This window comes from Anser brachyrhynchus (genome assembly GCF_964034855.1).
Source record: "Anser brachyrhynchus genome assembly, chromosome: 14".
In the NCBI taxonomy this organism is placed as follows: domain Eukaryota; kingdom Metazoa; phylum Chordata; class Aves; order Anseriformes; family Anatidae; genus Anser; species Anser brachyrhynchus.
Genome location: NC_137709.1, coordinates 9,478,190 through 9,505,069, shown reverse-complemented (window position 1 = coordinate 9,505,069; position 26,880 = coordinate 9,478,190). Strand labels below are relative to the sequence as shown.

The 26,880-nt window shown below is 65.9% G+C and overlaps 3 protein-coding genes across 8 annotated transcripts; all 3 read left to right on the top strand.

The window, feature by feature from the left end:
* Window positions 1-1,373: 1,373 nt before the first annotated feature.
* SLC34A1 (solute carrier family 34 member 1) lies at window positions 1,374-5,826 on the top strand. 4 transcript variants are annotated; one of them, XM_080555724.1, is made up of 13 exons: window positions 1,374-1,766; window positions 1,983-2,173; window positions 2,295-2,477; window positions 2,661-2,789; window positions 2,863-3,006; window positions 3,107-3,218; window positions 3,301-3,496; window positions 3,677-3,772; window positions 3,908-4,007; window positions 4,187-4,354; window positions 4,718-4,834; window positions 4,982-5,106; window positions 5,184-5,826. In XM_080555724.1, the coding sequence occupies exons 1-13, from the start codon at window positions 1,486-1,488 to the stop codon at window positions 5,730-5,732; spliced, it is 2,391 nt and encodes a 796-aa protein (XP_080411850.1). In that variant the 5' UTR covers window positions 1,374-1,485; the 3' UTR covers window positions 5,733-5,826. The 4 variants fall into 4 exon arrangements, with proteins under 4 accessions (XP_080411850.1, XP_080411851.1, XP_080411852.1 ...); XM_080555725.1 differs by having other exon boundaries at window positions 1,661-1,766; window positions 2,057-2,173; XM_080555726.1 differs by having other exon boundaries at window positions 1,701-1,766; window positions 2,057-2,173; window positions 2,711-2,789.
* Window positions 5,827-6,441: 615 nt separating this feature from the next.
* LOC308177871 (alpha-2Db adrenergic receptor-like) lies at window positions 6,442-7,740 on the top strand. Its single transcript, XM_080555736.1, has one exon. It carries the CDS (start codon window positions 6,590-6,592, stop codon window positions 7,625-7,627), a length of 1,038 nt encoding a protein of 345 aa, XP_080411862.1. The 5' UTR covers window positions 6,442-6,589; the 3' UTR covers window positions 7,628-7,740.
* A 2,910-nt stretch (window positions 7,741-10,650) lies between these two features.
* GRK6 (G protein-coupled receptor kinase 6) lies at window positions 10,651-25,607 on the top strand. Of its 3 annotated transcripts, none has more exons than XM_080555201.1 (16): window positions 10,651-10,794; window positions 13,485-13,580; window positions 16,217-16,329; window positions 16,566-16,643; window positions 16,904-17,004; window positions 18,273-18,365; window positions 18,634-18,697; window positions 19,319-19,448; window positions 20,191-20,335; window positions 21,032-21,069; window positions 21,209-21,298; window positions 21,388-21,596; window positions 21,852-21,989; window positions 22,202-22,339; window positions 22,523-22,657; window positions 24,157-25,607. In XM_080555201.1, exons 1-16 carry the CDS (start codon window positions 10,743-10,745, stop codon window positions 24,205-24,207), a joined length of 1,671 nt encoding a protein of 556 aa, XP_080411327.1. In that variant the 5' UTR covers window positions 10,651-10,742; the 3' UTR covers window positions 24,208-25,607. The 3 variants fall into 3 exon arrangements, with proteins under 3 accessions (XP_080411327.1, XP_080411325.1, XP_080411326.1); XM_080555199.1 differs by having other exon boundaries at window positions 19,319-19,459; window positions 20,145-20,335; XM_080555200.1 differs by having other exon boundaries at window positions 19,319-19,459; window positions 20,145-20,335; window positions 23,415-25,607.
* Window positions 25,608-26,880: the final 1,273 nt, after the last annotated feature.

The following is a 26,880-nucleotide window of genomic DNA, read 5'->3' as shown; positions in this document are numbered from 1 at the left end:
CCAGCCCCCACACCCCTGCCAGTGGCCGCGCAGCCCCCAGCTGTGCTGCCCTGCCCGCGGGAAGGGGCAGCGCCAGCAGCCCCATTTCCCAGCCCCACTGGTGGTGTAGGGCACACCACAGGGTGGTAGGACTTCAGCCCCGAGCCTGTCAATGAGTGACAGCCCGAGCTGCCAGGGCCTCGCGGGTTAATGATTGCGGGGGCAGCCGGGCAGCGGCCACCGCAGCCCCCAGGGACAGGGCACACGCGGCCACCGGCTGGGCATGGGGGCTGCGGGGTGGTCCCAGGCTGCACCCCCTGGCTGGAGGGCCCCCCACGGCTCTTTTACCCCGGAGAGGCCGCACACCTCCCGTGCAGTGGCTGCTCCTGGGTGTGTAACCCGCTAAACTCCAGGGGGTCCCTGGGCTGCCTTAGCCATGGACTGTCCCCAGGCACCGCCAGCACCCCACGTACCTGAGGGGTCTCCCCTTGTGCCTGTAAAGCCTTCATGCCTGGCTTTTTTGGGGTAGGGAGCTGACAAATTACTCTGTGAGCCGTGGCTTAGGGGCACGTCCTCATCACACTAATACCGGCACATGGATGGCACCGTCCCCTCTGGATTTGGCACGGCACGAGGCGATGGGGATGAAGCTCTGCCCCCCAGCTGGGTCCCAGGCAGGACCGGGGTACCCTCATCCAGCACCGCGCATGTCCCTCGGTCCCCGCAGCGCCCAGGGAGCAGCGTGTGCTGCCAGGCTGACCCAGGCCAGGGTCACGCAGTGCTCCACGCCCCGGTGGGCACGGCTTGCGGCACAACGACGCGCTCGTGGGCACCAGCAGGACCCAGCGGTGCCGGCTCCTGGCATCCACCTCCAAGCCCCAGAAGAACGGGGGTGGCACGGCCCTGTGGCCCCTCCGCACCCCGCCTGACAGCAGCAGCCACCCCAAGGACCTTTGGCCCCAGCTCTCCCCTCGGCTGCCGTGGGCACGAGCTGGCCGGGCACCTCGTGGGTGGATGGAAACTTGGCCGGAGGTGCATACACGGGGTAATGATAAACGGCAGCGGGGCGGCGGTGACGGCAGCGCTGGCACCGCTCCCCGCCCGCCCGGCCCCGCACCGCACACGCTGAGCAGCAGCGGTCCCTGCAGCTGTGTGCCACCATCGCCGGTGACATGGAGACCACCCTGGTGCCTGTCCTGCCAGCAGGACCCTGCCACGATGCTGGTGCGACCGCTGCCACCGCGCTCAGCCAGGACAGCAGAGCCGGGCCCCTGGTGGGTGATGCTCGGGCAGCTGCGAGGATGGAGGATGCGTGCATGGCCTCACCTCCAGCAGCGACGACACCTCCTCCTCCTCCTCCTCCTCCTCCTCCTCCTCCTCCTCCTCTCCCACAGAGGATGAAGCACACGGTGCTGAGGCCACATCAGTGGCCACCCCACAGGACCAGGGCTCCAGCACGGCCCCAGGAGCACAGGGCGATGCACAGCCCCGGGCAGGCGAGGAGGGATGTGTGGGGCGTCCTGGGGGCACCAGACCCCGGGGGCGCGTGCCCCATCCCGCCCCAGGCCGCGGCTGACGTGGGCTGTCACGGGGTTACCCATTAACTGCAGGAATTTCTGGGGAGGAGGTGAGTGGCAAGCAGAGGCGAGGGGCAACGCTGGGCTCCTTAGACTTTGCTCTTGGCGTGCATATAAAGGGCCCCGGTGCCCCGCGGGCCACTTTGCCAGAGGGACGCGTGGATGTGGCATGAGGACATGGCACTGCTCTGACTGCTTGGCCAGCCCCAGGTGAGCAGGGCCCCGGGGCAGGACCGGCTGCTGGTGGCCCCGATGGGGCAGGACCCGGCTGTTCCCAGCTCCCTGCCCCATGCCCACCAGCTGACCCCATCCCACGGGCCGCTTTCCCTGCGGGAGCCCTGGGGATGGCACGGTGGCAGCTGGTGGCCGAGGGGACCACGGGGATGGTGCTCCTTGGAGGTGCCACCACTGCGTGGCTGCCTGCAGCGTGCTGGGGAGGTGGCTGTCGGAGCGGTGCAGCCGTGGCTCCGCCGCGGTGACATGTGGCCGCTTGTGCTCAGAGTCACCCAGAGCGATGCTGCCGTACCGGAGGGAGAGCCCGGCCATGCCCCGCTGCCCGGTGCGGGGAGGAAGGGTGGTGCACGGGCCCCAGTTCGCCTACTGCCCCAGCCCCCCAGGTAGGTCCTTCCTCCTCCTCCTCACCCTGCAGAGCTCAGCTCCGCTTTCACGTGCCGGGCAGGGTCCCAGCCTGGCACCCTCCAAAGACGGGGCCATAACGTGGGTGCCACCTCTCCCCAGCTCTGCACAGGCTGCCGGGTGCCCACGCCTGTCCCTTCGCCGTGAGCACGGTGACCTGCCCTGACCATGGCTTCCTGTGCCCCGGCTCCCCGGGGAGGCTGGTGGAGGGCATGGAGCGCTACGAGCTGGACGCGCTGCCCTGGCAGGGGCCCCGGCTGGGCTTGGACGAGCTGCAGAAGCCAGGTGAGGTCCCCGCAGCGCCCCGGCACGGAGCACCCCAACCAGAGCACCCGGCGTGGAAGATGCTCGGCACCCCGGGGTGCTGTGGGCAGAGCAGAGGGAGGCGGAAGGGACCTGGGGACTGGTGGCACAGCCGGGCACGGGGACACGCGGCCGGCGTTTAACACTTTCTCTTGTCTTGCGCAGAGCTGGGGTGCTGGGCGAGGGTCCAGTCCATCTGTGTCTCCCTTCTCAAGGTGCCCCTGATGTTCGGCTTCCTGTACCTCTTCGTCTGCTCCCTGGACGTGCTCAGCTCTGCCTTCCAGCTGGCCGGAGGTACGGCCACGGGGGCAGCGGGCAGCCGGCGGCACCGCTGCTCCGGCACCCTGCTGCTTGCGCTCTCTCACAGGCAAGGTGGCCGGGGACATCTTCAAGGACAACGCCATCCTCTCCAACCCCGTGGCCGGGCTTGTGGTGGGCATCCTGGTGACTGTGTTGGTGCAGAGCTCCTCCACCTCCACCTCCATCATCGTCAGCATGGTCTCCTCGGGGCGTGAGTGCGCTCCCTGGGAGCCGAGGCTGGGGGACGAGGTGGCTGGAGGGGGCCACCCCGAGCTGGGACACGTGGGGCTAGCGGGTCTCTCTGTCCCCAGTGCTGGAAGTGCGCTCTGCCATCCCCATCATCATGGGCTCCAACATCGGCACCTCCGTCACCAACACCATCGTGGCCCTCATGCAGGCCGGTGACCGCAGCGAGTTCAAACGGTGCGAGCTGCTCGGGGCTTGTGGGGGGCTCGAGGTGGGGCTCGGGGCTGCCCCGTGCCCACACGTGGGCTCCTCCATGCAGGGCTTTCGCTGGTGCCACGGTGCACGACTGCTTCAACTGGCTGTCCGTGCTGGTCCTGCTGCCGCTGGAGGTGGTGAGCGGGTACCTGCACCACGTCACCCGCCTGGTGGTGGCCACCTTCAACATCCGCAGCGGGAAGGACGCCCCCGACCTGCTCAAGATCATCACGGAGCCCTTCACCAAGCTCATCATCCAGGTCTCCTCGTGCTGTCCCCAGGGGCGGTGTCCTTAAAGCCGCTGGTGGTCCCCCGGTGCTGCTGTCCCTTTGGCGGTGATGGCCTCAAAGCCTGGGAGCGGTGTCCCCGTCACGGCGAAGATGTCCCCAGGCTGGGCGTGCTGCCAGCCCCCAACCGCCCTCTCCGCCGTGTTGTTGCAGCTGGACAAGTCGGTGATCACGGGCATTGCCACGGGGGACGAGAGCCTGCGCAACCGCAGCCTCATCCGCGTGTGGTGTGGCCCCGCGCCCCCCCAGGTGAGGGGCCCCTGGCCTTGCCATGGGGCTGGGAAGGGTGGAGAGCTGGGAGGGAGCAGGCTGGCCACCCCAAAAGCACCCCAAAGAGCGGGGTGGGCCCCGTGGAGCCACCTAAAGCCTGCTCTCACCCTACAGACAGCTGCCGGGGGGCTTGGGGCCCCCCCAAACTGCACGTCCCCCGGCCACTGCAGCGGTAACAGCATGGAGAGCCTCCACAACGTCACCAGGCAGAAGTGTGAGTGGGGCTGGGGGCTGCCGGTGCACGGGGGGCTGGGGTCAGGACGCGTGGCAGGGCTGGGAGATGCTGGGCTGGGGGTTTTGGGGCTGGGTGTGTGTGTGTGTGTGTGGTGGGGGCAGGTCTGTGAGCGGGGCCGGGCTGGCCCCAGGCCCTCGCCCAGCCGTGCTGTGGGGCAGGTGAGCACCTCTTCACGGACACGCCGCTGCCGGACCTGGCCGTGGGGCTGGTGCTGCTGGCCGGGTCCCTCGTCGTGCTCTGCACCTGCCTCATCCTCCTGGTCAAACTCCTCAACTCCCTGCTCAAGGGGCAGGTGGCCAAAGCCATCCAGAAGGTCATCAACACTGGTGAGTGGGACGGGGACCACTGCGGGATGAGTGGGATGGGGGCCCACCTGCTCCAGCCTTCCCTGCCTGCCCCCGGCCACCCCCAGGCCCAACCCTGGCTGCCCCTAACCCCCAGCTCTGCCTGGTCCCCAGGTCCCCTGTCCCCATCCCTACCCGCTCCCCGCTCTGCTTATGGCTGTCACACCCTCCTGGTGTCCACGTCCCCCTTCCCCATCCACCCTGGCCACCAGCCTTCTGCCTGCCCCAAGCCTGGCCCTATATGCAGCATCTGCCCCCCCAGCTCCCTCCCCAGCACCGTGTAGGAGCTTTGGGCTGCTCCCAGCTGATGTTCCCCTCTCTGTGTCCGTGTCTGTGCCGTGGCAGACCTCCCGCACCCGTTCAGCTGGCTCACCGGGTACTTTGCCATGGTGGTGGGCGCTGGGATGACCTTTGTCGTGCAGAGCAGCTCTGTCTTCACCTCGGCCATCACGCCCCTAATCGGTGAGTCCCAGCCGAGCCTGGTTCCCTGCCACCTGCCGGTCCCCACCACCGTGGCCCACGGATGCTGGGGTCCTCAGATTTGTGTCCCCAGTGGAGAGCACGAGGTGCTGGCAGGCGATGCAATGGCATGGGGTGCCTGTCCCACAGGCTTGGGGGTGATCAGCATTGAGCGTGCCTACCCGCTGACCCTCGGCTCCAACATCGGCACCACCACCACCGCCATCCTGGCTGCCCTGGCCAGCCCGGGGGACAAGCTGGCCAGCTCCTTCCAGGTACAGGCACCCAGGGGACTGGGGGAAGCCTCACACACCCCCGTGTGCCCAGGCTGACGAGGCAGCTGTCCCCACAGATCGCCCTCTGCCACTTCTTCTTTAACATCTCCGGCATCCTGCTGTGGTACCCGCTGCCCTTCACCCGCCTGCCCATCCGCATGGCCAAGGCGCTGGGCGAGCGCACGGCCAAGTACCGCTGGTTCGCCGTGCTGTACCTCATCGTCTGCTTCCTCCTGCTGCCCTCCCTCATCTTCGGCATCTCCATGGCGGGCTGGCGGGTGCTGGTGGGGGTGGGCGCCCCCTTCCTCGGCCTCCTCTTCTTCGTGGGCCTGGTGAACGCGCTGCAGGCGCGCAGCCCCGGCCGCCTGCCCAAGTGGCTGCAGACCTGGGACTTCCTCCCGGCCTGGATGCACTCGCTGCAGCCGCTCGACAACCTCATCACGCGCGCCGCGCTGTGCTGCACCGACCGCTGCCGCAGCCCCGAGGACGAGCGCGAGGGCGCTGCCCGCGACAAGGCCAGGCTGGGGCTGGACAACCCCGCGCTCTCCTACCCCGAGGAGATGCCGGGTCCCGCGCACCGGGTGGGCTCCCCCCGCCTGCCCCCGCACGGCGCCACCCGCCTCTAGTTGGTACCGGGCTCCTGGCCTCCGCGCTGGTTTCCAGTGTCCCCGTTCAGCTGGTGTCTAATAAAGGCCGAGCACCCAGGTGTGTGAGACTTCACCTGCCAGCCCCAGGTGCGTGAGACTTCAGCTCCCGCCCCTGCGAGTCCTGCTGGACGCCCACCGTCCGCACCCGTGTCTGTACATCGCCCGCACGCAGCCTTGCAGCCTGCCCCGGGGCCGCGCGGGTGCCCAGCACTGGGGAAGCACCAAGCATCTTCCTCCACCTCCCTCGTCCCCAGAGGGCTGAGCCGGTGGTACAGGGTTGGCGTCACATCGCCCAGTGTCACGGCAGCGTGTTGGTGAGCTGGACACGGCATGGGGCAGCCGGAGAGGTGCCGTGGGTTGGGGCTCAGCAGGATGCTGGCACAGCACCACAGCGCAGTGCCCCAGCCCCACGGCACGAGCCCACCACCCTCCCCGTGACCCTGGCCGGAGCTCTTTAAGCACTGGCAAGAACTGCTTCTCCCACTGCCCACAGATGCTTGGGCTCCTGCCAGAGATAGCAGCCGTCCGGCCGTCCCTCCCTCCCTGCTTCCCGCCCTCCCTCCTCCCCAGGGCTGGGACGAAACGGGCCGCCCGAGCCAGCGGGGCTGCCGCCGAGCCGCTGCCGGCTGTTGTGGGGACAGCACGAAGGCAGCGGGCTGGGGGACACCGGTTCTGCCCCGCCGGACCGGGTCAGCTCAGGAGCCGCGGTGGCCAGGACGCCTGGGCGGTCGGTGATGGAGGGGCCGAGCGGCGAGAGGCTGCGGTGAGCGGGGAGCACGCAGCGGGGGGCAGCCCCATGGGGATTCAGCCACCGGAGGGGCTGGGGCCGGGCCAGCATGGAGGCCGCCGGCGCCCTCCCCAATGCCTCCGGTAACGGCAGCCACGCCGGCAGCCCCCCGCACAGCCCGGCGGCCACGGGGCTCATCCTGCTGGCCGTCCTCGCCGTCCTGCTGGCCACGCTGGTGGGCAACGCGCTGGTGGTGGCGGCCGTCTCCACCAGCCGGGCCCTGCGCGCCCCGCAGAACCTCTTCCTGGTGTCCCTGGCTTCGGCGGACATCCTGGTGGCCGTCCTCATCCTGCCCTTCTCGCTGGCCAACGAGGTGATGGGCTACTGGTACTTCGGCAGCCTGTGGTGCAGCCTCTACCTGGCGCTGGACGTGCTGCTCTGCACGGCCTCCATCGGGCACCTCTGCGCCATCAGCCTCGACCGCTACTGGGCCGTCACCCGGGCGGCCCGGCTCAACCTGCGGCGCAGCCCCGGCCGCGTCAAGGGGATGATCGGGGCCGTGTGGGCCGCGGCCGCCCTGGTGGCCCTGCCGCCCCTCTTCAAGGCCCGCCCGCAGGCGCGGGAGTGCGAGCTGAGCGACGAGACGTGGTATGTGCTGGCCTCCTGCGTCGCCTCCTTCTTCGCCCCCTGCCTCGTCATGGTCACCGTCTACTGCCGCATCTACCGCCTCACCACGCGCAGGAACGCCGCTGTCCTCGCCGCCCGCCGCGGCTCGGCGCCGTGCCCCGGGGAGGCGAGCAGGAGGGCGTCCTGGGCAGCGGCACCGGGCCGGCGGCGCCGGAGCCAGCACCACAGCGTGTCGCTGTGCCGGCGGCGGCTGGTGCGGGTGCGGGAGCGGCGCTTCACCATCGTGCTGGCCGTGGTCATCGGGGCCTTCGTGCTCTGCTGGTTCCCTTTCTTCTTCACCTACAGCCTGGAGGCCGTGTGCGGGGAGGGCTGCCGCGTCTCCAAGCCCCTCTTCAGCTTCTTCTTCTGGATCGGCTACTGCAACAGCAGCCTCAACCCCGTCATCTACACCGTCTTCAACAGGGATTTCCGTGCTGCTTTCCGCAGGCTCCTGGCAGCCCCCGGCCGGCACGGGTCCTAGAGCCCCCCGGGACGGACAGCTGGGGCACGGAGGGCTGTGCTGCTGATCCTGACCTCGAGGTACTTTCAGAAATGCAGGATGTTGCAGGAGGCTGAATAAAAAAGGACAGATTGCACACCCGGGGCTGGTGTCTGCCTCCCAGGAGCCTGGTGAGCTGCCCCTGTGGGCACGCAGCCCTGTTCCTCTCCCAGGTTGTCCCATTTCCCCCTGCCACCTCTTCCAGCATGGGTGACCTGTCAGAGGTGACAACTCGTGTGGCACCTCCGGTGAGTGCCAGCGCTCCCTGCCACCCCCACCAGGCAGGGACAGCCTGAGCTGGCTGGATTTGCCCAAGAACAAGCAAACACCAGCTCCTCTGCATGCATTTGGCCCCAAGCATCCTCATACAAAGCACAGGGACAGACCCTGTGGCTGCTGTGTGGGACACAAAACCCTCATGTGGCAGCACCACGGGTGCTGGGCTGAGCTGGCTGTGCCACACAGCATCCCAGTACCGGCCCAGTGCCTCCACCAGGGCTCCCCAGGCTGTCCTCTCCAGCATGGAGCCGTGCCATGCCACGGGGGCACGAGGGGTGCTGGGCTGGGGCAGGACACCCTGCTGCCTGTTCGGGGGCTTCAGCGGGATCTCGCTGCAGGAGGAGAGGCCGTCCTCTCCTGGGAGAGCGCAGGAGATGGGGTCATGCAGAAACACACTGCCTCACGGCCCGGGGCACGAGGGGGCAATTGTGGGGTGAAGACCGGGGGCAACCACAGCCCCCATGGGCAGTGCCCGTGCTGGGCAGGCCAGCCCGGCCCCGCTGCTCCGCGCAGACACGCAGGGGTCAGAGGCGCCTCGACTTCTCCAGCTTCGCAGCTCAAAATAGAAAATCTCAAAACATCAAACTTTCACTCGGCTAAAAACAGCCGCCGGCGCCTGGGAGCCGGATCCCGAGGAACGCCGGCCCCAGGCCAGCCCCGGGGACCAGCGAGGGATGCGGGCACTCGGGTGGTGAGGGGCAGGTGGCCCCGGTCGGGTCGGCGTGTGGCACCAGCGCCAGGCACGGCCCCGCTCCCCACGGGGATGCTGTGGGATGGGGCCCGGCGCTGGCACGGTTTGGACGGAAGGAGCTGCCCCTATCGCCACCGCCTGCTTCCCCTCCTGCGGCCGGCCTTTCGCCTTTTCACAATTAACCAGCACTTTGCGGCTAAAAATACCCGGGGTAGGGCACGTGAGGGGTGCACAGCCAGGGAGAGACGCAGCGGGAGGCGCATCGCAACCCACGGCAGGCAGGCCAAGCAGGCTGCCCCATCCCTCCCATGTCCCTTTCCATTCAAAGTTTGTTCGAGGACTGCTTTATCCCCCACAGCACGACCCTTATTTCTGCTCAGCTGGCGGGCTGCTGAGACACAGGCGCTGCCGGGAGAACAATTCCCCTGCGAGCACCGATTATTCCTGCCCCCGTGCAGTACCTGTCGGCATTGAACCGCATCCTGTGTTGTCATGCTGTTTCTCTGATTTGTCAAGATTATTTTTGAATTATTACCCTGCGCTGTGATACGCGTGGGTTTGCAGCCCTGTCCCCCTCCAGCCGGGCTGCCACCGGCTCTGCCGGGGGGGCACCGGGACCCTCGTGTGCGCTCCGACGCCGTGCTGCGGGCAGCAACGCCTGCCCGCGGTGCTGCAGAATGCCAGCCAGGAGGAAACCGAAAGCTGCGCTTCAGGGGCGAGCGTGCAGCCGCACGAAAACAAAGTCACTGCATCTGCGGCTCAAAATAAGCATATGCCACCTTTAAAAGGAAAAGAGCTCTAAAAGAAGCACGCGCTCAGCGTGACCTCATCCCGCCGCCGCGGTACGGCGGGGCAGAACGCCCCACTCCTCTTACGGCTGGGGATCACGGCCAAGCGCCGCGGCGCCCGATCGCGGGCAGAGCCTGGAGGACGCGGCAGAGCACGGCCCTCGCGGGTTCTCGCAAGCACTCGTTGCCCGCGCAATTTGTCTCGTTATCGGGAGAGGTAACGAGAACAGGAAGCTTTTCCTGCCTGCACGGAGCAGAGGGGCCCTGGGCTGGCTCCTACCGGCAGAGCTGCTGGAGGAGAGACCTGCCACGGGGCCTGGGTGGAAGGAGCACGGGGAGCACGCAGGGGCAGAGCTCACGGTGTGCTCGTGGGGGCGCTGAGGGGAGCGGGCAGGATTGGTCCCCAGGCTGCAGCTTTCCTTGGGTGGGAAGAGCCCCTGCTACTGGAAGCACCATGAGGAAAGGCTTCTAGAGCACATCAGTAGAGGGAAGAAGCCTCCAGGAGCAGCACTTAATCAAACCCTAAAGGCGCTTGGGCATGAAAAGGGCACACGAAGGGCACAGAACAGAGCCCCAGCAGGACAGAAGCCGGCAGGGCAGCACCCAGGCCAACTGGCAGAGAAACCCAAGGCTCTTCCTAAAGCAATGGCTGGTGGGGATGAGCACAGGGCCGGAGCTGGCACCGCCCTACACATGCAAAGCAATACCAAGCACCACCCCGCAACCCACCCACCGCCGTCTGCCAGCCCCCCAAGCCCGCACCCCCTTATAAAGACCCTCTTATCCCCGCCCCCCTACTCGACGCCCCAATCACCACCCACTCCTCCACAGAGTGGCATCTCTCAACCCAATCAAAGCCCGCGGTAGGCGGGACCTTCTTGTGGTGGGCACCGTTGCCGCTTGCCCAATCCCCGCCCGGCGCTGCAGCTGCGCTCTCCGACTGACAGCTCTACCTCCAGTCAGCACCCGGCCCCGCCCCCTTGCCGGCCTCCACCAATGACCGCCGCGCGACGCGCTCTTCCCCCTCTCCGCCCCGCCCCCTCACACCTCCGCCCGCCGCGGGCCAACGGGAGGGCAGCGGCGCAGGGGCGGGGGCGAGGCTTCCTGGGGGGGAGGGGGAGGAGGAGGGAGGCGGGCCAATGGGAGCGCGGCGCGGGAGGAGCGTGGGCAGCGATTGGCGGGCTGGGCCGCGGGGGGCGGGGCGCGGCGGCGGCGGCGGCGGCGGCCGGGGCGGGCGGGAGGGGAGGGGGAGGGGGGGGGAGGCGGCGGCGGCCGGGACGCGATCGGTGCCGGCGGGGAGCGGCGCGGAGCCGGGGGGGAGGCGGCGGCGCCCGGGCCCATGGAGCTGGAGAACATCGTCGCCAACACCGTCCTGCTTAAGGCCCGTGAAGGTGAGAGGAGCCGGTACCGGGCCGGACCCCTCCTCCCGGTTCCCGCAGCGGGGAGGGGACCGCGGGGCGGGCAGGGACGGGGCCTCCCGCGGCCGGTGCCGGGTGGGGTGGGGGGAGCCCCGGCGGAGCCTGCCCCGGGGCTACCGGGTGCCGCCTCCGGGAACCGGGGAGGAGCCGCCGCCGCCGCTCCCCGGGCTGCCGCCGGTCCCGGGCCTGTCCTCGGTTCCCCCCCGCGGGCACCGCGGCGGCTCCGGTCGGTGGCAGGGCGGGCTGAGCCCCGGAGGGTCCGGCCGGGCCCTCCCGGGGGGCCCCGTGCCCGCGGCGGTACCGCCCGGACAGGGGCGGTAACCGGGGGGGGGTTACCGGGGAGGTAACGGGCCCGGCGGGGGCTGCCGCAGGGCGCCCTGCCCTGCACGAAGCCCCGGAGCTCGGTGCCCTTCGGTGCACCGGTGCTCAGCAACCCCGGTGCCTGCGGGCATGCGGCCCTCCGGGGGGGTCCTGACCCCCTCCGGTGCACGGGGGGAGGCCTCGCCGATCCCGGAGGCTGCCCTGCCCCGGCTCTGTGCGGCTCCCGGCCTCCTCCTGCCGGTCCCGGGGTCGAGGCCATTCCCAGCCTCCGCCCAGCTAACCGGGGGGGACCGGGAGCTCCGGGGTGCTCTGCAGCAGACAGCAGAGCTCCGGTTCAGCCGGGCACCGGGGAGTTCGGCAGGTCCCGCAGGGCACCGGGGGAGTCCGGTCCCCGCGGTGCTGAGCCCACGGCGTGCAGGCCGGGTAATCCTTGGTCCCGAGGGACCCGCTAAAACCTGGGGAGAGGCTCTGGGGGTGAGATCTGAGCAGCAAGGAGCAGCGAAATTAAAATCGCCCGGGCAGAGGCGACTCCGAGCTGCCCGAAAATTGGACTTCGGGGAGACGGTTCCGGCACGGCAGCGGGAAGCGGGGATCCGAGCGCCGGTGCAGGCGACGCCAAGCGCAGACGGAGCCCAACGGCGGTGTTGGGACCCTGCGACGTGAGACCCAGCCTCACGCGGGTGGTCGGGAGCCTGGCTCCGGTGGTGCCGTCAGCACCCGCAGTGTGCTGGGACATCCTGGTGCTGCCGGGTCCCCAAGAGGTGCTGCCGTGAGGAAGGGAGCCCCAGGAGAGTTTGGGTCCAGGGAAGGCAGAGGAGCCCTCCTCCGTCGTCCTCCCTTTCTGCTGGCTTCAACAGCCCGGCGACAAGATGTCACCGGCCCCTGTAATGCCCTTGTGGTGAGCTCCGGGCTTGCCCTGTCCCCAAAACGAGGGCGCTGAGCACGGAGGCGCTCAGGGTGCGAGTTCCCCGCTCAGCTCTTCGCTGCATCGCCCGCAGGGCTGGGGGGAGCCACGCACGAGGGGCACCGGAGCCTCCTTCCCTCCACAGCGGGCCGCGAGGTGCGGACCCGCATCCCCGGGGCGTTACGGGGCACAGCTCTGCCCTTCCTTCCGTGCTTACGGGGCCACGGGGGGCTTACCCTCCCGTGCCCTCGCACACTAGCCATCCCTGTCCTTTCCGCGGCCGCAAGCCGAGGCTGACGAGAAGGTGTCTGCGCTGCTGGTTTCTTCCACCCCTGCATACCCTTGAGTCACTTCCTTCCTGAGCGCGTACGGTCGTGCAGCCCGGCTGCTGCTGGGGGGCAGATGCAGCGCAGCTCCTCGGGGCCGTGCGGCGTCCCCCTGGCCACCCGGTGCCTCCCCTGCCGCCGGGTGCCGGGAGCCCGGACCTCGGGGACGGGGCCGAATTGCATCTGCGGCGGAGGAACGTCTTATGAAACTGTTTCTCAAGAGCTGGTAAACGATGGTCAACACTGATTTCGGAAAGCCGTGCCTTTGGCCCCACTCAGCGGGGCGGCTTAGTGCCTTACCAAAGAGGGGACGCAGGATCCCTGGAGGTTGGCCGATCCGAGCGATCCGGCGGGTTTCAGTCCTCAGCGCTTGCTGTGATGTAAATCTTTTGGTCTATCTAGAAGCTTTCCCACCCTGTCCTACAGCGCTGGGCATTCACTCCAGCGCCTGAAGCCGGAGTCGTATCTGGCTGTTGGATCTTGCTTTTGGGAGGCTGGCTTATCTCCGGAGAGCGGTGGGAGTGTCCCCACTTCACAGCTGGGAAACCGAAGCGATGAGCCCGGGGCAATGCAGCGAGCTGTCTGTGGAGCCGGGATTAGAGCAGGAATTCCTGTCTCCCAGCTTCGTGTCCTTTCTCTGCGAGCCCCTCCCTGGAGTAAGCAATCAGTCTGGAGTGAGTAGGTGGCATGAGCATCGTAGCCACGGCAGGAAACTGGCGGCGGGGAGCTTCACACCGAGCAGGGCTTGGCCTCGAAAGGTGCTTCGTTATGCGCGGGTCCTGAGGACAGGCCTGGGAGCCGAGGCAGGGGGTGACCTGGGGCTGTAGGCACCCCGCCCTCCGCCTTCGTTTTCCCATCTCAAACGCGAGTAGCTGAAGCATCAGGAGGAAAGGCCTCAGTGGTACCGCCTGTGACTTGGTTCTGCCTCCTGAGCAGCCAGAGCGGGCGGTCTGCCCGGCCCCTCCGGCACTCAGCAGCGGCTCCAGCTCTGGTCTGACCCCAGGAGGTGGTGACACCGCTGGGCCCTGCCTGGGATGGGCACAGGGTGGCTGCTGCTGCGGCAGGACGCCCCTCCTTCATCCCTCATGGCCCCAAATCTGTGTGCCCTGCAGGTGGTGGCGGAAACCGGAAGGGCAAGAGCAAGAAATGGCGCCAGATGCTGCAGTTCCCCCACATCAGCCTCTGCGAGGATCTCCGGCAAGCCCTCGGTGAGCAGCGGGAGCTGGGCAGCGCCCCGGCTGCGGGGTCGGGACGGGGGGCGAGCGCCCGTGGCCAGGGGGTCTCTTTGGGCACCGCGCTGCCGGAGCTGGGCACACCTGAACACACTCGGCTCGTGTGAGGGTCAGGGACGTGCAACGGGGCACGTGAGGGCCAAATCCCGGCTGGGTTGCCCACATTGTTTGGAGTGCAGGGAAGAAACGAGTAGGTAAGTCCCAGCTGCTGCTGATGTGCCCACAAACCTAGGCCGTGACAAGCTTCAGCAGAGGTCTGCCCCCTTCCCGGTGCAAACAGACCCGCTCGGTGCTGCAGAGCTTTGGAGCGTTGCTCACGGGTGCCTTTGCACGAGTTACAAAGTTCCTGGTAGCATCCTCTGGGCTGCCCGGCTGGGACTGAGCCCTCAGCTTCTAACAGAGCAGCTTTACGCGGGCAGAACCGGGTTCTTGCTGCGCCGTATGGGTAAGAATTGTGCAGATGGGCAGGGCCAGGCCTGTCCTTTTAATTTTGCACTTTGTACTCTTCATGGGTTTAATGTTGTTTGTGCAGCAGGTTTGGTCCTGACATCATGTGGAATTGTTTGGGGAGCTGAAGGGTGGGAATGCTCTCCCTTCTGGGAAGGGGAGAGCTTGTTTAAGTTGTCGCTCCAGACTCAGCCGCCAGCTGCAGAGCGGCACGGCGTTGGCTTTGGTTCAGGGTGGGTGCCACTGGGCTGCCTGGGTTTGGGACGCGCCCGCAGCTCCCGTCCCCGGTTCTGCACTGCCCGGGTGTCCCAGGTGCTGGTAGCCCCAAGGAGGTGGGTGGCTCCGTCTGAAGGCACGTGGGACTGCAGCACCTGGCTTAATGACTTCCGTCATGCACGCTGTCACCTCCCAGCCCGCAGCCACCTCCCCGGGCTGGCTTCGCAGCCACTGCGGTCAGACAGAGACTCCGGCCTTGGTTTGCTGCCGGCTGCCTCTCGGAGCAGGTCCTGAGCACTGAGGGCACCTCTGGTGCGAGCTGTCCTTGCAGCTCTCGTCTTGGCCGCCCCGACCTCTTCGTGCTTTTCTGGCCGCTGTGTCAGATTCTTCCTCCTCTGCACGCATCCTGTGGGTGCCATGATACCTGTTCCAGCACTGAAGCTCAGCTTCCTTACACCACCCATCTGCTGGCGGTGGGTGCTGGTGGTCTGCCCCTTTTTGCCGTCCCACTGTCCAGGACGGTGATGCTTGCGATGCTCCGCAGGCAGATCCCTCCCGGCCTGCGGCTGTCACCACCCATGCCCCCACTTCCCCCTGCGGAGGCACGAAAGAAGCGCTCTGCCTGCCTCTTTCAGTTTCCCCATTGAGAGACAGCCCCGATCCCTACGCACAGGTCTCTGAGCAGCTGCAGCGCTTTGTTTTCCCTTTGTTTTCCCCTCGCAGCCCACCAGAGACACGCTCGCTTCCTCTGCAGGACCCTCGGCGGGGTCGATGTTGGGGCTGGCCGCCGGCAGCAGCGCCGGCCTTTGGGCACCGCGAGCACCCCGCGGTGCGCCTGGGCAGCCCCGAACCCATCCCAGCGGCCCCGAGCTCCCGAGGGGAACTCCTTCCCCTGCAGACAAGGGAACCAGCCGGGGCGGCCGAGCTGGCGAAGCGGCCCCCGCCCCCACGGCAGCCTCCCCGCACGCTGAGCACCGCCAGGAAGCCGCGGCTTCCTCGGGACAAACTGCAGCGCCGGCAGGGGAAGGCGGCAGCACCCCGCGCCGGGCAGCATGCAGGGGCAGCCCAGGGCAGGGTGAGGGGCTGACGGGTGCTGAGGAAGGTGCTGGGCCCTGGCCGGGTGCTGCGGTGTGGGGCAGGTCTCAAGGAAAGCTCTCCGACCGCAGCACTGCAGTAATTTGGCAGGGGAAGGGAGGAAGAGGGTGGAAGCACCGCTCTGAGGTGTGTTTGGGGAGCTGTGAGTGCCCTTGCACGAGGGTGTAGGGCACCCTGAGGTGCTGAGTGGCTGCACGTCCAGTCCCAGGCAGCCCGTGGCCCTCCGGGGCAGTGGTTCTTCTGTTCTGGTCCGTGATTAAACAGTACTTAACTGTTAGAAAGGGAAAAAAAACAGCTGGAAGCACTCTGGATAGTCAAAGGTGTTTGTGCCTGGTTCAAAAATACCTCAGGGAGAGGGCTAGGAGGAGTCAGCAGGGGAAACCCAGCTGCAGAGGGCGGTGGGACCTGAGGTACAAACAGCGGGGCCAGGGTGCAGCGCTACCAGGACACCTCTGGATGTGGTTCCCCCGTTTTGGCCCCGCCACTCTCAGCAGGGCCTTGGGGAAGCGGGGCGGCTCAGGAGTCATCAGGGCAAGCCTGGGCCTGGGCATGGGTCTGCCTCAAAACAAGCTCAGGGCGTTCCTCAGGGCCACAAAAAGTTGTGTTTCTGCCGGTCCTCCATGGGGAGGGGATCGAGGGGAGATACGGAGATCCCTTCCTCAAAACGAGCCGGGGAAACCGTACAGCAGAGCAGCTGGAGCCTCTCTGAGGGAACACCTTCCGCGGGGGGCCATGAAAGCTCAGTCGTGGCAGCCTCTTGTCCTTGGGTTCCCTCTCTTGGGATTCTCGGGCTGACGAGGCCCGCGAGCAGCCCGCCGGGCGGCCGCCCTGACCCCGTCTGTCCCCGTTTGCAGAGCGGGACTACCACAGCCTGTGCGAGAGGCAGCCCATCGGGCGCACGCTGTTCCGGCAGTTCTGCGAGACGCGCCCCGAGCTGTCGCGCTGCGTCAAGTTCCTGGATGCCGTGGTAAGGGCCGGGCCCCTTGGGCTCCGCGGGGGGAGGCCGGGGCGTTCCTGGCCCCCTGGGGCCACGGCCGGGTCCTTTGGGCCAGTGGGGCTTTCCCGGGAGCTGCCGTGTCTCCCAGATGGGGCTGGGCCTCGGTGTTTGCCGGGGATCTGGTTCTGGGGCAGGGCCTTGCCGTCGCCTGGCAGCAGGGCCCGGTTCCTGCTGGGCCTGCCCCCGACGGTGTTTGCTCTGTGCAGGCCGGGTACGAGGTGGCTCCGGACGAGAAGCGGAAGGAATGCGGGCAGCACCTGATCGAGAAGTACCTGAAGCCAAAGGTGAGTGAGAGGACCGGGTTTGCTGCCTGCCGTGGTGGAACAGCTGGGAGGCTGACAGTTGTCATCGCCCACATCCTGCCGCGGTGCTGGGCAGGAGGGTGAGGGCAAAGTCCACCCCACCACCTGACGAGTGACTGTGCTGCTTTTCCCACTGCTGCTAAAGCAGGTGGGCACGTGGGTGCTGTTTCTGTGGGCTTCCCCTTCCCGGCAGGACCCCTGGGCTCTGCTCGCTGTGTCTGACCCGCTCCCTTCGTCCCCAGAGCGAGGACCATGTGCCTGAAGTCCCCTCCCAGCTGGTGGATGCCTGTTGCGAGCGGCTGGAGCAGGAACCTTCCAAGGAGCTCTTCAAGGAATCCACCAAGTACGTTGTGGGCCCGGCGGTGGTGCTGCGGGGAGCTCACCTCATCCACCCCGCTCCCTTCCTCCAGGACACCAAGGTGTTAGGGCTGGACTGCGTGGGCCGGGCGAGTTCGGGGCTAGTGGTTTGCAACACAGCTCCAGGAAAACAAACGCGAGGAGATCCTGTGGGCTCTGAGAGCCACAAACTGCTGCGGGAACCTTTGTCGCTCCTCTCGGTTCGCCGTGGGTCTGAGCTGCCCTTTGGGAAGACACCGTCTCAGCAAGCCTCAGAGTCTGGCCGTGCTGTTTCTGGTCTCGTGCCTGGCCCTGGTAGGCAGCCGTGGCGCAGAGCTGACTGCTGCGGTGCCAGCTGTCCCCTCCCGCTGGCCACAGATAGAGCTGCTGCGGGTAGATTACGGAGGCCGTCGCTACAGGGATCTAAGGTCACTTCTGGTCCCTTGACTCATCGCAGAATCGGTGACCGAGGTCCTGGCTCCGGGTGCGAAGAGGAAGCTGTTAGGGAAACGGGGCTGGCGGCCCCCACCCCTCCCCGAGCAGCGGCAGGAGCGCGTTGCCTAACCCAGGGCTGTGGCAATGGCTTTGCTGCAGTCTTCTGGGGAGCGTTAGCTCCGTGTGTGGTAACTGGTGTCGCTGTCTGAATGCAGAGCCTCCGGGCTGGGCCCTGCCTTCTCTTGGCAAGCTCTGAAAGGGGAAGAGCCCATCCGCTTCGCCTTGATGCATGTCTCCAGTCTAGACACTGTGTCTAAGGCTTTTTTACTCTGCTGGGCAGCCCTGGCACCAGCCTGTGAGGCAGTTAGCTCTCCCGAGCGGGATCCCCTGTGGCCCTTTCTGCTGGATATTCATCTGAAACTGAACGGCTCGGCGCCCGGTGCTGAGTGTTGCTAGCAGTTTTCGGCAGCTGATTACAGCCGTGTGCGTGCGTTTGCCCTGTGAGCAGGGGGGATTGCAGAGCCCTGTCATCCCCCGTAGTCCCACGGCCTGAGCTGGTGCTGAGAGGCCACAGTTACCAGTGCCAGCCTAGTCCCAGGGCACTACCTCTGCCACAGTGGTGTCTCCAACACACCTTCCTTTTGCATCAAGCCTCAGTGCAGAGGGTGGGCTTTTGGGCCAGGGCTGTGCAGGGTGCGTAGGTGATTCAGCCCTGGGCTGGGTGAGGGAATGGCAAAGTGACCGGGCTCTCGGGGCTTCTCGCCTCCTCTCCTTGCACCGCCGTCTGCCCTACAGCCGTGAGCAGCCCTCACCAGCCTTGCTGGCTCTGCTCTCTCCTAGGCTTATCCACGACTACCTGAGTGTGGCTCCCTTTGCCGACTACCTCGACAGCTTGTACTTCAACCGCTTCCTGCAGTGGAAATGGCTGGAACGGTAATGTTGCCTCACTGGGAGACCTGAGCCTGCAGCACACGGGCTGCCTGAGGGGTCCCCAGAGCTCCTTCCCCTGCTGGGCCCTCTCCTTCGGGGCCCATATTGGCACAAACAGCCTCCACTGGCTGCCCCAGCCTTGCAGAGAAGCAAGGTCTGCTTGAGGGGGGGCTTCAGGGTGACCCCCAGACTCGGGGCACGGGGGTGGTTTGGGCTTCAGCTCCTACTCTCTTCCTGCTCCCATCTCACTCCAGTTTCCTCTGCCTCGCAGGCAGCCAGTGACCAAAAACACTTTCCGCCAGTACCGTGTGCTAGGCAAGGGCGGTTTTGGAGAGGTGAGTGACCAGCATTTCCCCTGCATTCGGGGCGGGCAGGCAGCGTGCTGCAAGCTGCTTCGGCACCTGGGGCAAGGAGCTGCTGGCTCGATGGGCTGTGGGATTTTGCAGGGCTGTTCCCTTGGGCTCTGTGCCGGGTACTGCTGTACTTTGGGCACTGCATTATCCGTCAGCTCCTCTCTGATGGACAGGAGCTCCCCTCTTGCCAGCCATGGGAGTTGCAGAAGGTGGTTGCACAGAGGAGGTAGCGTGTGCTCTGCGGTGCACGCTGCTGGGTAGGGAATCGGGTCTTCTCCCAGTGTCTTGGCAGAGCAAACTGCAGTCCTGAAAACTGCCACTGTCAGGCTTCCTTCTGTTTCTGGAGTGGCCTTCTGTCTTCCCAGGCACCACCCGTGGTGTCTGCTACAGGTGGCAGGGGCACTGCATCCCTCTGCTGCTCATCTGTGACATCCTGAGATGTCGCTGTGCCCCGTGTCCTCGCTTTGACAGCACGCTCCTTGCTGACCTCGGGGTGAGGCTGGAACAAGGACTTCTTTGCCTTCCTGTGCCTCTCAAGAGCAGAACCTAAACCCCACAACAGAAACAGCAGTGGGAGAGCGCTGAGCCTTGTCCCCCCTCCAGGTTTGTGCCTGCCAAGTGCGTGCCACGGGGAAGATGTACGCCTGCAAGAAGCTGGAGAAGAAACGGATCAAAAAGCGGAAGGGAGAGGCCATGGCCCTGAATGAGAAACAGATCCTGGAAAAAGTGAACAGTAGGTTTGTAGTAAGTACATGGGAATTGCTCTCACTTTGCTGTGGTGGTTGATTCCTTCCACAACCAGCCGGCCGGGCACTTCTGTGCTCTTCAGCTCTTCCCCAGGAGCAGGCGCTGCCTACGGGGCAGGCTCCTGGTGGCTGCGCACCTCTCATAAGGCTGGGGTCTGGCAGGACCTCCTGCCGCCTCCACAAGATGACCCGAATGCCTCCAAAGGCAGGCCCAAAGTCCCATCTGGTCTCACAGGCACCTCGTTACCTTTAGGGCAAAAGAAAGCCGTGAGAACTGTCTTTCCAGGCAGCCAAATGGGCAGAAGCCTAGCCCTGAGCTGCGTGGCAGGGAGCTCTCCCTGGCTGTACAGAGGTGTGGACAGCCTGAAACTTCCCGTTACGGGGAATTCGTGAGATGGTGCCCCAGGGTTGCTGCTGGGTGCTGCTTGCCCCCAGAGGGGAGCAGTTTTGGCTCGGGGAGATAATGTCCTCCCTGTCTGAGGAAAGCTGAGGGTGTGCAGGGGCCCCTGGGCACTTACGGATGCTCCCTGGGCTTGAACAATTCACTCGCTGCCTCCTCCCCTCTGTAAAGGCCCCGTCCCGCTGCCCTTGCCTGGCTTCTTGGGTGACAAAGTGTCCATCAGAGTGTGGGGCCTCCCTCTTCCAGCTGTGTCTTCTAACAGCCTTTCTGCCCTGAATTGCAGGTGAGCTTAGCCTATGCATATGAAACTAAAGATGCTCTCTGCCTAGTGCTGACCCTCATGAATGGAGGGGACCTCAAGTTCCATATCTACCACATGGGAGAGGCTGGCTTCGAGGAGCCCCGGGCAGCTTTCTATGCTGCTGAGATCTGCTGTGGCCTCGAGGACTTGCACCAGGAGAGGATAGTGTACAGGTGCGTGCTGTGAGACCTTGTACCAGCTGCAGGAGCAAGATTTCTGCTGCTCTTACTAGCCCAGCCGGGACTGTCTGCTCAAGAAAATAGGCCCAGGTTTGAAAGCAGCACAGAGCTGGGTGAGAGGGGATCAGGAACAGAAAGCTGATCTCGTGGGAGACGCAGGAAGATTTAGTTTTGCTTCCTTGTGCTGGTAAAGGATCACCCAGAGCAGGATGCGAATTCTGAGTGCCACAGAGCATGCACTTGGGTGCTTAACTCCACAGGCAGAACTGACACTGGGCAGGAGGGAAAACAAGCTGAGTGCGCTCGCCTGTTGTGTGATGCTGCATTAGGGACAGCACCCAGAGCCAGAAAGTCCCTTCTTGTCCTACCCTGTGCCTTGCCCTGGGCGGGACAAGCAGAAGAAGCCTCTGCTCCTTCCCTCTTGCACAGCTTGCCCCATTCTGAGTTCTGCACCTGCAGAGAAGGAGGCAGCCACAGGCTCACTGCCTCCTTGTGGAGGATCGAAGGTTGCCATGACCTGCCTCTGCCTGGCAGGGGGGAGCAGCAGGGCCAACTCCAGGGCAGGGGGTGCCTGAGGTAGGGGCACTGAATCCCTCTGCTGCTTACCTGTGACTTCCTGAGGTGTCGCTGTTCCCTGTGCCCTTTGCTTTCATAGTGGGCTTCTTGCTGATCAAGTCTCTTCCTTCCTAGGGACCTGAAGCCAGAGAACATCTTGCTGGATGACCATGGTGAGTGCAGGGCAAAGAGAAACCCGGGCCTAGGTCCTTCTCTCTTCCTGTGCTTGTACCAGCGTTGCTCTGTGTTCTTGGCAGCCTCAAATACTGTCCCTTGACCCTGTCCTGTTGACTTGTGCCGTTCTCTGTGCAGGTCACATTCGTATCTCAGACCTGGGGCTGGCTGTGCACGTTCCCGAGGGCCAAACAATCAAGGGACGTGTTGGGACAGTCGGCTACATGGGTAAGTGCCCCTGGTTTAATCCAGAAGTCCTCTGACTGCACACGTACCCTCCCTGCCCTCACACATCCCTCGCCCCTGCTCCCATGTAGCTCCAGAGGTGGTGAAGAACGAGCGCTACACGTTCAGCCCGGACTGGTGGGCTCTGGGCTGCCTGGTGTACGAGATGATCGAGGGGCAGTCGCCCTTCCAGCAGCGCAAGAAGAAGATCAAGCGGGAGGAGGTGGAGCGCCTGGTGAAGGATGTACAGGAGGAGTACTCAGAGAAGTTCTCGCCCTGCGCCCGCTCCCTCTGCACCATGGTACGAGCATCGCTGTCCCCTCGCACCTACCGTCCCTTTGCACACAGCAGCAGAAAATCAGGGCTGCTCCCTGGAGAGGCACTGGCAGAAGTCAGGTTCCCTTGCTCTGGCTCTAAGATAGTGCAGGAGGGTCCAGAGTGTCTTAGTTCCTTGTGAGCCCCTGTTGTTCCTAGGGACATGGTGCAGGAGCCAACAGCAGGGCTGCTCCTGCCCAAAGCACCGCTGCTGGCTCACTGATTTCCCTTTGTGTTGCAGCTCCTGTGCAAAGACCCCCTGGAGCGCCTGGGCTGCCGAGGGGCTGGGGCCCGGGAAGTGAAGGAGCACCCCCTCTTCAAGCACCTCAATTTCCGGAGGCTGGAAGCAGGCATGCTGGACCCCCCCTTCAAACCAGACGTAAGTGCTGCCCACGTCCTGACCTCGTCACTCGCTGACGCTGTCGAGGGAAGCGGGAGCCCCCGGGTGGCCCCCCGAGGAGCTGGGGTCCTTCCCTCTTTCTGGAGCTGCTGCCCGGCCACAGACACAAGAGGATTCCCAACACCCGCAGCTGTCTCAGTGGGTGGCATCACTGTGCGGCCCGGCGTTACAGCCGTGTTTGTGCTCTTTAGCCCCAGGCCATCTACTGCAAGGACGTTCTGGACATCGAGCAGTTCTCCACGGTGAAAGGCGTGGAGCTGGAGCCCACGGACAATGACTTCTACCAGAAGTTTGCTACAGGGAGCGTGCCCATTCCTTGGCAGAACGAGGTAGGTGGGGACCGGCACGTGCACCAGCCCCTTTTTGCAGGACGGGTCTTTGTCCCTGCTTGTGCTCACCGTGGCTGAGGACGGTGTCCCGCAGGGTTCGTGCTGTCCCTGCTGCTCCTGCGCTGGTCCCTCAGTGAGGGGCTCTGTGTGGCAGTTGCTGCAGCCATCTTTGCCCTCTTTCAGATGATCGAGACGGAGTGCTTCAAGGAGCTGAATGTCTTTAGCACAGATGGCTCAGTGCCCCCAGACCTGGACTGGAAAGGGCAGCCTTCCCCGCAGCCCAAAAAAGGGTTACTCCAGCGCTTCTTCAGCAGACAGGTAAGGAAGAGCATTCGCCCAACGCTTGCTCCGCAGCACCGAGCCCTCTCCCACCCGTGCCAGGCAGATCTGGCAGGGCGGTGGGCACGGCGGGGCAGCAGACACGGGCTCCCCCCGTGCTGGGTGGCCGGACCCCGGGGCTCTCGGGTGGACCCGTGCAGGGCTGCAGGGAGGCACTCCTGGTGCTGCTGCGTGTTGAGGGGGCTGGGCTGGAGTGTCCTGGCTAAACATGCTGCAGTCGCACAGGCGGAGAGAAGCTGCCGAAGGCACTAAAATAGCAAGCCTTCTCCCTTCCTACATGCATAATACCATCCCCGAAGAAGACCTTGATCTTGGTATGGGCTGTGTGGGCTCCTGGGCTCCCCAGAGCCTTTCTGCTAGTCCTTGAGCAGGCAGAGGGAGCGGCGCTTTCTAGGGATGAGGAGAACGGAAACATTTCGCATCTGCTGCGGGCTTGTTTGCCTGCATGCCTCCTCTGGGCCAGAACAGTCTTTGCCTTCTTTCCAGGACTGGCAAAGTCTGGGCTGCTGCCTCGGCAGCTGCTTGCAGCTGGGGCTCTCAAGCACGGTTGGCTCTGGCCTGCCCTGGACCCACTCCCAGCCACCCGGCGCTGACTCCTGCTTCCCCACCGAGCTCCCGGTTGTGCTTCACTGTTCGGTGTGACCCGGCTCGTCCCGAGGCAGGCAGGACCTGCCCGAGGATGGGCTGCCGGTGGCAGGGGCTGAGCTGTGATTTGCCACGTGTTTTCTCTTTCCAGAGGTGAGCAGTCCCTCCCGGCTGCTCTGCTCAGGGAAATACCCGGTGGCCCACGGACATGGCAAGATCTGGGAAAGAGGAGTGTTGTCCTTCAGTGCCTAACCCCGTCCCCTCCCCAGAGCACAAGCTGCTTGTTGTCCTAACTGCCCCCTGAGCCACTAATCCCGCTTCCCTCCTCTCGCTGCCTTCCCTGCTGGGGGGAAGCCTTGCCCTCGGCTTGAGCCAAAGCTGCCCCTGTACCGCCGGGAGCTCTGCTCCTGGGGGGCTGCGGGGAGCCCCGGGTTGCCTTTGCTCCTCTCCTTGGATGTCCGGGATACACGGAAGGGTTGAGAAACTGTGAAGGGTTTGGCGTAGTCCTGTGCTCAGCCCCCCTCCCGAGGGCTTCAGCTGCTTTCCGTGGCCCGCTGAGCCCTGCCTGGGGCAGACCGTGCTGGCACTGAGCTGTCTCCCCGGGTGGCTGTAGTCCATGGAGCCCCTCTTCCTCCCAGCTTCTGAGCTAGTCAGCCGTGTGCTCACAAGTCTGTCTGCCAGGAGCCAAACCCCAAGGTGCAGCTTTGTTTCCCTGCAGCCTTGGGGTTCCCCTCCAGCCCCTCGCCTCCACGTAGCTCTCCCACGCGCAGGCCTGGGGGGCCTGGCCTGTCCCTGCCAGGGGGCAGCCGGGGGCTGGGTTGTGTGACCGTGCTCACCCTGTGCTTGCTGTGCTCCTCTCTCCCTCCTCCCTCTCGTTGCCCCTCTGACTTCAGGACTGTTGTGGGAACTGCAGCGACAGCGAGGAAGAGCCCACCCGGCTGTAGAGCACAGCCCGTTCTCCAGCCCCTGGGACCCCCTTGCCTCTCCGGGCGCCCAGCAGAACGAGAGGCCAGCCCGAAGGACGAGGCAGCAGTGGCCCCGCGAGGTGGATTTGTTTACAGCTTTACCAGTCTAGCTGAAGGCTCTGAGGACGGCTCCAGCGCTGGCAGCAGCACTCGGCGCCTGCCCCGGGCCCGAGAACCTCCGGCCACGGGCGAGCCAACGTCCCCAGGACAGACGTGGACCGTCCTGAGCATCCTGCTGGGGATGGTGCCGCTGCCGCCCGCCGGCTGCTGCTCCCCTCCGGGGCCGAGGGCGGGAGGGAGGGATCGCGCCGGCGTGGGCCAAGGCCGGGCTGGAGCAGCTCTGCTGCCACATTCCGTGGTGTCGAAGCGGCGCCGCAGGTTTGGTGTGTATTTATATCCGTCGGTCTGTACATAGCACACGTCAGTTTTTAATCTATAGGGGGGGGGGGGCCTGCGCTGCCCCCACCCTGTCACAGGCACAAATGTCCTCCTATGGGGGGAGCGACGGTCCCAGCTTTGTACCGGGGAGTCCTGGGCAAAGGCCTTCTGTGCCTTGAGGTGTAAAAGCATCTTATCCTGGACCTTTCTGGCCATGCTGAGGCGTCCCTGGCTCCAGAGGAGTCCATTGCTCAGCCCTGAGGCGCGGGAATCTCCTGTGCCGAAGCATCGACCGTTGCCTCCTGGCAGCAGAGCGTCACTGCCTCGTCCCTGCTTCCCTGCCTGCTTCCTCCTGCCTCCTCCCTCGCGTGCTGCCGGCTCCCGGGGCTGATCCTGGCCCCCTGCTCAGCCCGCCGGCAGCCTGCCTGCAGCGCACCGGGGGACGTAGCCACTCCGGCAGCACCCGCTCAGAAGGCAGAGCCCCAAGGGCCGATCCCCCGCGGGGTGCGGGGTGTCCCCAGCACCGTCCCGCCAGCTCTGCACCAGCCAGCTGTGCTCACTGGGGTGCGGGCAGTCCCTCGGGACGGCAGCGCAGACACGTAAGGGGATGTGCTCTTGGGGTGCAGAGGGAGCACCCCCAGGGTCCTCCATCCCACAGGAGCCGACGTGGCTGTGCCTAAGGGCAGAGGGTGGTGGGACCTGAGCCCCCGCAGGGGTCCTGCGTGTCCCCGGGGAGCAACACGGGGCTCAGCACGGCTCCCCTGCCCCTGTCCCGCTCGTCCTGTCCCGTCTCGTGCATGTTTGTCCTGGCCGTGTCCTTAGCAATAACTGGTCTCTGTGTGTGTGTGTGTGTTACACGTGTGTGTGTGTGTGTGTGTGCTGCTGCCCCCTGCTCCTTCTGAGCCAGGCCCCGCGGGTGGGCTGAGCACCTACTTGGACCTGTGGTATCGTTTGCTTGCCTTGCACTAAAGTTTGGAAATATTTAAATTTTTAACCTGTCGTTAAGCGTGCGATTTGCTGCTGCCACGGCGAGGGGAAGGGGGGCAGAAGGGCGCCGCGCCGGGTGGGTTGGGTTGCAAGAGGGGTGCTGACTGTTGGCGGATGGAGGAGAGGGGAGGCCCCATGGCCTTGCACCCGGTTGCCGGTGGCCATGGGCTCTGCTGGTGCTCCCGGCGTGCAGAGGTGGTGCTGAGCACCGGGGCCTGCGGGTGGCCCTCGGTGGCTTCTCCTGGGCGGTTTGGACACTGCAGGGGGGTGACAGGTACAAAGCCTCGTGCCGCGGGGTGTCCTAGGGGGCTGCTGTGGTCCCCTTTGGGACATGTCCCCAGAATCCCCCGCCTGCCCTCGGCACAGCCCCTCCTGAGTGCGGGGCAGCCCCAGAGCTGACCCCGGCACGCACAGGGGCCGAGCTCCGCCACTGCCCCCGCACCCACGGGTGGCATCACCACGGGCTCCACGTGTGGAAGGGGACACCCGGGGCCTGGCACGGGGCTTGGGGCCAGCAGAGCCACCGTGAGCGGGGACGCAGAGGGCGGCAGCCTGGCCTGGGAGAGGGTCGGGGCCACGCAGGGTGGGCCGGGAGCCCGGTGCCGGCGGCGGGGCCGGCGGCAGCCTGGTGCGCAGCGCGGGGACGGCCGCGCACAGCTGCACAGGGATGAGAATAGCAAGTGCGGCTGGGTAGCTAGGGAACAGTTGCCATGGGAGCGGGCCGAGGAGGAGTTCTCACACTCGGAGGGGGCATCTTGGGGTAAAATCCAGGAATTTTCTGCAGCCGTGGAAGAAAGGGAGGCACGGCGGGGGGATGGGGAGCGATGGGGAGAGCTGCGCCCATGGCACCGGTCAGGGCTGGTCCTGGTGCCATTTTGGCACTGCCTGGGCTGCAGCACCCAGGCTTGGGGGTCCTGGGGTCACCAGCACGATGCTGGTGATGGGCACCGCGGCTTCTCAGGCGGGGCTGGGGGCTGGGAGCCCAGGGCCAAGCCCTGTGAGGGCACGGGAAGGGCTCTGCCTCGCCCAGCGGTGCCCCGGTCCCAACAGCCGGGGGGCCCGTGTCCCCCTCCGCGTCCCTGCAGGCGGGGAGCAGCGCGTGCCCTACGTGCTGCCGCAGGGCCCCTGGAAAAAGCCCGGCCCGAGACGTTCCCAGCCACATCCAGGGCATGTGGGGCCCGCGGGTGAGCCGCATGGGGGGACGGGGTGGGGCTGCCACAGGGGTGCTGAGCACCCCGGGCCCTGCCCCGAGCCGTGGGGCTGTGGAGGCAGCGCCGCACACACGAT

What these genes read in the sequence shown, in the direction of transcription:
- SLC34A1 (XM_080555724.1), top strand. Translation starts at nt 1,486, where the DNA reads ATGTGTGGGGCGTCCTGGGGGCACCAGACCCCGGGGGCGCGTGCCCCA. An exon ending in TCACCAAGCTCATCATCCAG is followed by an intron (nt 3,497 to 3,676) that starts GTCTCCTCGTGC and finishes GTGTTGTTGCAG; the next exon opens with CTGGACAAGTCGGTGATCAC. An exon ending in CCAGAAGGTCATCAACACTG is followed by an intron (nt 4,355 to 4,717) that starts GTGAGTGGGACG and finishes GTGCCGTGGCAG; the next exon opens with ACCTCCCGCACCCGTTCAGC.
- LOC308177871 (XM_080555736.1), top strand. Translation starts at nt 6,590, where the DNA reads ATGGAGGCCGCCGGCGCCCTCCCCAATGCCTCCGGTAACGGCAGCCAC.
- GRK6 (XM_080555199.1), top strand. Translation starts at nt 10,743, where the DNA reads ATGGAGCTGGAGAACATCGTCGCCAACACCGTCCTGCTTAAGGCCCGT. An exon ending in CCCGCTCCCTCTGCACCATG is followed by an intron (nt 21,597 to 21,851) that starts GTACGAGCATCG and finishes TTTGTGTTGCAG; the next exon opens with CTCCTGTGCAAAGACCCCCT. An exon ending in AGCGCTTCTTCAGCAGACAG is followed by an intron (nt 22,658 to 24,156) that starts GTAAGGAAGAGC and finishes CTCTGACTTCAG; the next exon opens with GACTGTTGTGGGAACTGCAG.